This window comes from Homarus americanus, unplaced genomic scaffold (genome assembly GCF_018991925.1).
Source record: "Homarus americanus isolate GMGI-L3 unplaced genomic scaffold, GMGI_Hamer_2.0 scaffold18453, whole genome shotgun sequence".
NCBI lineage: Eukaryota > Metazoa > Arthropoda > Malacostraca > Decapoda > Nephropidae > Homarus > Homarus americanus.
In genome coordinates this window covers 84,441-92,500 of record NW_024746232.1, presented here as the reverse complement: position 1 = coordinate 92,500, position 8,060 = coordinate 84,441, and the positions used below count along the sequence as shown (strand labels likewise).

At 41.9% G+C, this 8,060-nt stretch overlaps 1 protein-coding gene across 1 annotated transcript; it reads right to left on the bottom strand.

The window, feature by feature from the left end:
- Nucleotides 1-2,826: 2,826 nt before the first annotated feature.
- On the bottom strand, nt 2,827-7,478 carry LOC121879172 (cuticle protein AM1199-like). The gene is made up of 3 exons (XM_042385769.1): nt 7,385-7,478; nt 5,919-6,142; nt 2,827-3,883 (listed from the first exon to the last, which is right to left on the bottom strand). The coding sequence occupies exons 1-3, from the start codon at nt 7,391-7,393 to the stop codon at nt 3,688-3,690; spliced, it is 429 nt and encodes a 142-aa protein (XP_042241703.1). The 5' UTR covers nt 7,394-7,478; the 3' UTR covers nt 2,827-3,687.
- Nucleotides 7,479-8,060: the final 582 nt, after the last annotated feature.

The following is an 8,060-nucleotide window of genomic DNA, read 5'->3' as shown; positions in this document are numbered from 1 at the left end:
GGGTCCGGTCCTCCCCTTTTCAGGCGTTTTTTTTTGTACAGTAAAAAGTAATTACTATTGACATCAGAATATCTCCTAATATCAAGTGCACGTGGCTTCAAAATGGTCTCAGAATACCCATGATATTGGTCAGATTAAAAAAACATTCGGGGTGGGGGGGGGGGGGTGCTTACAGCGGCCCCCAAACCCCCCAGCTGAGTGGGTTCGCTATACTCGACATGTTCCCCCACCCACAACTTCTTGGAACCCCCTTTTGATATTCCTGGATCCGCCCCTGTATTTACATAGTGCCAATCATTTCTAAATCTTGATATGTATGTAATTGTATGTGTACATGAGAGTGCTTATATGTGTGTGTGTGTTTTTTACATGAATGCTTGTGTATTTGTGTATGTGCACTGGAGTATGTGTGAGGGGGAAAGTTTTAAATTGGATAAAATCATGGCTCACCGACAGAACACAGAGGGTCAGCGTAGATGGTATTAAATCTAAGTCGAGCTGCGTAACCAGTGGGGTTCCCCAGGGGTCAGTACTGGGCCCACTCTTGTTCATAATCTACATAAACTATCTAGATACTGGGATCAGCAGTGACATAAGCAAGTTTGCGGAAGACACCAAAGTAGGGCTGCAGATTAATTCAGGGCAGGATGCAAATGCACTACAGGAGGATTTAAATAAACTGCAGGAGTGGTCAGAAAAGGGGCAAATGAAATTCAACACCAGCAAGTGCGCGTACTTAATATTGGAAGAGCAAATACTGTCAATGTATACAGCCTTAACAACATCAACCTAGAGAAGTCGACTTGTGAAAGAGACTTAAGGGTACTTGTAAGCCCGGACCTACGGCCTAGAAAACAGTGCCTTAATGTTCGAAATAAGGCAAACAGAGTATTAGGTTTTATATATAGAAGTGTAAGTAATAAGAGTGCGGAGGTCATATTGCAACTATATCTTGCTCTAGACAGGCCGCACCTCGATTATGCTGTTCAGTTCTGGTGCCCCTATTATAGAATGGATATAAATTCACTAGAGTCGGTGCAGCGAAGAATGACAAAAATGATTCCGGAACTTAGAAACCTTTCATATCAAGATAGATTAAAGAAACTAAACTTGCATTCCCTAGAAAGACAAAGAGTGCGGGGAGATATGATAGAAGTATTTAAGTGGTTGAAAGGAATCAATAAAGGCGACATAGATAAAGTTCTTATAATATCCGAGCAGGGTATGACTCGTAGCAACGGATTTAAGTTGGATAAGTTAAGGTTTAGGAGGGAGATAGGAAGAAACTGGTTCATAAATAGGGTGGTAGATGAGTGGAACAAGCTTAGCAACTTTGTAGTAAGTGCTGGAACGCTGGAAAGTTTTAAAAGGAGGCTAGATAGATTCATGGATGATAGAGAGTGGTTGCAACTCTCGACAGGAGCTGCCATGCACAGGCCAACCGGCCTATTGCAGACTCCTTATTTTCTTATGTTTTTATGTATACAATACATGAGTGTAGGTGAGCGTGTGTATGTATGCATGAATGTACAGTCTCGTTCAAGATTCTTCGAACACTGCTGGAGACAGCTGGCAACTCAAGGCCGTTTGTTTACTATAGTACGTAGTATAATATAATACGAAACAACAAAGCTTAACCATTAAATTAAGCAACGGAGAACTAAGTAACCAATCACCGATCACTTTTACATTTACTCATAATTTTTACTTCGTACTATGGTAAACAAACGGCCTTGAGTTGCTAACTGTCTCCAGCAGTGTTCGAAGACTCTTGAATGAGACTGTACATGTACGTGTGTCTGTGCGTGAGAGAGAGAGAGGAATGGAGCACACAGTAGATAACTAATGAGAAGTGTCACCGAGAGTACGATAAGAACACAAAGGAACAATACAACAACACAAGACTTATGGTAGACGTGTGTTGAGAGAGAGAGAGAGAGAGAGAGAGAGAGAGAGAGAGAGAGAGAGAGAGAGAGAGAGAGAGAGAGAGAGAGGGCAATATAAGACACTACAAGAGACAAGACAGACAGACAGACAGACAGAAAGGGGAGGACTGATACAGAAACGGACAGAATCGGGGAGACAGGGAGTGATAAAGTAAAAATTATCGAGGAGAGACAACAAAATATTAGGGAAAAGAGACAGAAAAAAGACAGTGAAAGGAATATAAAGATAGAAACGAAAAAAACAGGAAAAGAGACAGATGTATACAGAGAGACAGGTAGAAAAAAGAGACGGGTAGAAACAGAAAAAAGACAGATATAAATAGAAGAGACAGACAGAAACAAAAGAGACAAATATAAACATAAAATAGACAGATAGAAACAGAAAATAGACAGGTAGAAACAGAAAAGAGACAGAGACAGACAGGTAGAAACAGAGACAGAAATAGAAGAGACAGATAAAAACAGTAAAAAAGACAGATAGATAAAGATAAAACAAGAGTAAATGCGTCAACTTTGGCTACCTAGACAGACATAGACAGAAGACAGACAGTGATTATCTTTCTTGTTAAAGTGAAGGTTGAAGTGGAAACTGAAAAGTCTTTTAAAAGGGTCATGACTGTGTGTGTGTGTGTGTGTGTGTGTGGGGCGCTTCAAGCCATTTGAAAGGTAAAGACAAACAAAATGTATGTATGTATATGTATGTATGTAATAATAATAATAATAATAATAATATATATACAAAACACATAAAATGCTGTAATTGTTTCCTTGTCAAGAGAAATACACAGAATTAACAATAAAATAATAGATAAAATGAAAGTATAGATGAAGTAATGCATAATAATAAACGTAGGAATTGAGGAGAAACAAAAGACAATCATTATGAGTCAGGTTACCTTTTATTACTTAAATGCACAGCACGTAAATAAATCTTTTACCTGGACACATATAACTTCTGCTGGGTTTTCGTGTGTGTATATATATGTGTGTGTGTGTGTGTGTGTGTGTGTGTGTGCGCTCGGCTGTGTGGGTTGTGTTGGTGAGGTGGTTCTACGTCACTGATATTAACTACCACAGAGAATGGAATAGCTAGGGGTAGGGGGGGTTGAGGGTGGGTGGTTAGGGGGTCTGGAGGTGGGGTAAGTGGGGTGGGAGAGGGGGCAATCTCTCTCTCAGGGGGTTCCATATCGAGAAAGGGGAGGTTCTATTTTTAAAGGGATTATTTAGGGATTCTTCTCTGAACTCTTAAGTCTGTTATGGTCGATATGCTGGCTGTCAGAACCCCCTTAGAGTAATACGCCCTAACACTCCCAGTATCTATAATATGATGTGGTTGTGTGGAGTATACTAGAGACCACAGGTATTGAGTATAAATATAATTCTACTGTATGTTAATCAAAGGTATTATTTTGTTCTCTTATGGGTAGTCAGTGAACGTGAACCAAGTGTACACAACAGCTGAGGTATTAAAGCTATCAGTATTAAATGTTTATGAGAAACTATAATTGTTTTTCTTAGGTTTTGAGTTAGGCAAATGTCTGTCTGTATGTCTGTGTGTTGGTTTGTAGATATTCGTGCGATAAGCGTTCTGCGTTAAACTACTGTAGATACCATCATCCTACACGACGAATACAAGATGGCGTAGAAAAGAAAAATTCGGCCATCCTCGGTGCGTCGTGTGAAGTGAAGCCCTCGCCAGTACTATACAGCCTCTTGGATCTCGTTAAAACTACGATGGCGCTCACTTTCTGTTGATTCTGAAGCCATACTGGTCCCACTCAACACCCTGGCGACGCAGTTCTTCGGCGAAGGCGATCTGCTCGATTGCGTGAGCGGGGAGAGGGGGAGGGGTGGGGATGAGGGCTGACTCGGGGCGGTAACCGAACTCGTCAGCAACGTAGATGACCTCACCGATTGAGCCATCATCCAGGGGGAACCTTAAGGAAGACAAGACCGTACGCCACCGTGAGTCATTTACAGGTACATACAAGAAAATACAGGTGTAGACAGGTACAAATACAGGTGCAGACAGGTACAAATACAGGTGCAGACAGGTACAAACAGGTTAATACAGGTGTAGACAGGTACACACAGGTACAAATACAGGTATACACAGGTACTCTATTATTGATAAGTTTCTAGGAAGGAGAAGAAGCGTGCAAAGTGAGACGTGCGTTGTCACTGTTTCCGCCGCCTGGGTCTGGTTACATGTCCTGTTGGTCGATCGTCAGAGAGGCTCGTGATGTAATGGTTGTGAGTGAGTCAGAGAGAGAGAGAGAGAGAGAGAGTGGGGTGGGGACGGACAAAGTAAAAGGAGTGAAGGTACAAAGCAGGTAGGATGAGGAGAAGGGAGGTGACGGGGTGAGAGAGAGAGAGGGAGACGGAGACAGACAGACAGACAGACAGAAAGAAGGAAAGAAACAAAGATGGAGGAGACAAAAATTCATGTCTGGACGAACAAAAGAAAAACCTGATATAAAAGTGTTTCTTAAAGTGAAAATGTTATTTGGCACAGTTAGGGACTTTTCCGCGAGATAACTTAGTGTTGTTGTTGTCATCATTGTTGTTGTTGAGGTTGTTTTTGTTGTTGATTTATCTCCCGATGAAAGGTTATTATTTATACTTTTGTGGTCAATAAATCAATAGTCAATTCCTTTATGGTAAGAGGTCAAATTAGGTTATGTTTAGGTCTTATAGTAATCCTGGTCAGTACAGGTACACATCATGTTTTAAACCCGTATAAAGAAGAAAACAGATAATAATGATAATAATGGTGAAAGGTTAAAATAAAAAATAAAATAGAAAAATGGAGAAAATATATATATATATATAATTGAAATTTTCCTTAAAATATGAAGAATAAAATGTCCTGATCTCTTGAAATGTGTAATGGCGTATAGAACGAGAGGAAACTTGGAGTCATGACCTTGGTTGACCTGATAACGGAACGTGACCCTAAGACGTGGTGGGTGACTCATTCTTTGTAAATTTCTCTTCATTCTTCAAATCAACAGATGGAAATATTCAAGGGAAAATTAGACAAACAGCCAAACAGCCTCGCAATTATCGACAACACACTCTAAGGAAATGACGAGTATCTGTATTTCGCTTGTTATTGTATGTGAGTCAAGAACGATATTTATCACTCAAGGACACGTGTTGGCGTGGGTGAGTTAACTGCTGGCTGGGTTGTTGATGTAATCGCTGGGAACTTGACGGAAACACGTTATTATTATATTGACTCACCAGGATCTTCTCTGTCCCAAGTATACAACAGTAATTTGAGAGATACAGAATGATGTGAAGTTTAAACTGCTAACATGAGCTACACTGCTGGGTAATGTCCTCTATAACTTGTCGCTCTTCTCTAGATTTTTAAATTTTACGAGTCAAAGAAAATTTATAATAAAGCCGAAATACAAGAAAATTAAAGTTAACGTAAGAAGTAAATACCAGAGAGTGAATGAAATTATAGGTAAGAGGAGTCCCGTAACACAGGTATTAACTCAGGCCAGGTGGAGTCAGTGTGTGGGTGACCTTTCACAGGTGAGTAAGATGGCCTACACCCAAGGTGAGAGGGAAGCGGTGACGACACTCCTGATCATCCCCAGTGAATGAAGGAAATTGGTGGTTAAATTCCAGTCTTCCAACATCATTATTCTCACGTTTAATCTCCCCCCCCCTCCTAACACCCCCGCTCCCCTCCCCCCTCCTCCTAACACCCCCCGCTCTCCCCCCTAACTGCAGGTAGTGAGATCGTGTTGTTTCCTTACTTATTCTTCCGAAATCTCAGGCTTAAATCAGTTTCCTGGACTGTACACGTGAGAAGTCAAGTTGTCTCTTCATTTAAGCTTAATGACAACGAAACTGCTCAGTAACTATTGTAACTATATCCAGGATAGACTGATTGACTGACTACCTCAAGTAATGTTCCTGAAGAAGGAGAAATAGTAGGAGGATTATATGACCCACCTGTAGAAGCCCTGGATGTTGCTCTGGCCCTCAGAGCCTGGGGTGCCGACAGCGTTCACGTGGATGCCATTCTCAGTTTCGAATTCGTAGCGGAAGTTGCCATCGCCATGATCCACCCGCTCGTCCCTGAGGATGGCGATGTGCGGGTACTGTGGCCTGTTGTCACTACCTCCGTACGTCTGAGGGGCAGCCAGGGTGGCGGTGGCCAGGCAGGCGAGGAGTACCTATGGCATGACACAGAGATTATTGATGAAAGGTTGGGCAGTTAAGTTTCTCTCTCTAGTAGAAAGTAGATACAGATAGGTAGACAAAGTAAACACTAGATGAATGTATTGGCTGATAATAACTAGATAAAGTAGTAGACAGAATAAACAAGTTGTAGAGAGTTAACTAGACAATGTGGTAGACAGATTGACAGTAGATGAACATGGACTATTAAATTCTTTGACTTATTGAGTGTCTGTTAGTATGGACGAATAAAGCAGGTGTCGAATCCCTTTACAGCACATATGTCGAACACTCTTAAAACAGCACTACATCCAGGCAAAGAGACGGTATAGTGAGTGACAAGGGCCTTAAGAGAGGAACAGAAGGCTTGAACTAAGACAATTGAGATCTGCTAAAAGAAAACTTAAATAACAAAAAAATGTCTACAAGTTTAGGAGGGAGATAGGAAGGAACTGGTTCACAAATAGGGTGGTGGACGAGTGGAGCAAGCTTAGCAACTTTGTAGTAAGTGCTGGAACGCTGGAAAGTTTTAAAAGGAGGCTAGATTGATTCATGGATGATAGAGAGTGATAGTAACTCTCGACAGGAGCTGCCATGCACAAGCCAACCGACCTATTGCAGACTCCTTGTTATGTTTTAGTTTATCCACGTCGAAGTTCTTAATTCCCGGTGAGATGAAACATTTTATAACAAGTTCGTAATTTCTTGTTGTTATTAGCTAAGACTCTATCAATAACTATACCTCTAGTTCCTGGTAGCCTGAAGTGTATAATACAACCCCCCCAAAATCTAGTTCCTATTGAGGTAAAGCACTGTAGTCCACCATTTAACTCCTAGCCAGGGAAAGTCACTGTTTACACTCATGTTTTTACATTCTAGTCGCCTGAACTATGATTCTCGTTCTTCAGTAACATAAAACCATCAAAAATCTGTCTTGGTTTAGATATTCATTTCCCTAGTTGTTGTATCTAAAAAATCTAACTTTTCTCGTCTCTTAGTTCACAGTTACATAAGGTACACTCAGATTTCGTCCTAGGAGTCCTCTGCAGTACTGAGAAGGACACTCAAAACTCCTTATCAGTATTGGTCAAGGTACTCAGAACTCCTCAACAGTATTTAGTCAAGGCACTCAGAACTCCCTATCAGTACTAGGTCAAGGCACTCAGAACTCCAAAGTACTATAGTCGAGGCACTCAGAACTCCTTCAGACGCACCAGTACTCAAGCCCTTCTACTCACGAGCTTCATGTCGGTGGTAGTAGTGGTGGTGATGGCTAAGGCGATCGAGAAGGTGATGCTCTCTGGGAACAGACCTGGAGCTTATATACCCTGGCCGAGGTCAGGTATGACTCGGATCTTCAGGGAAGGTGTTTCTGTTCCCTCCCCCTCTCTTCTTCTTCTCCTCCTGCCCCCCCCCCCAATTTCAGTATCTCATCCCTCTCTCTCCCTCCTTCATGGGTCGCTAAAGGTCGTACCGGATATGCCAGGGGTCGTGTGAGTGGCTGTGGGCGGCGGCTGGGTGGGGGAGGTGGGGGCGACCTCATCGCTAGCAAAGGGGCGGGGGTAGCGAGTGGCCAGTTGGTTCCTGGACTGAAGATGACGCTACAAGGCAGGGATGGGATGGGGATTGCCCTGTGGATCCTGGTGTGGGAGGGGCCAGCAATCTCTTCCCTGTGGCCAGGACAACATCCTAGTTGTGGGGGGTCAAAGGTCACATCACAGCTGCATGACAAATACCTTAGATGGACGTGCGTTGTTCTCTACTAAACTCCTTATACTGAGATGATATTCTATTACCTAACGGTGGATCTTACTGACCAAATAACATCATCCAACAGTTATTTTTAATGAAGACAAATAATTAGATAAATAAATTATCTGATTAACTTTATAGAGGAAATATTTCTAGATATAT

What these genes read in the sequence shown, in the direction of transcription:
- LOC121879172 (XM_042385769.1), bottom strand. An exon ending in AACATCCAGGGCTTCTACAG is followed by an intron (nt 3,884 to 5,918) that starts GTGGGTCATATA and finishes GTCTTCCTTAAG; the next exon opens with GTTCCCCCTGGATGATGGCT.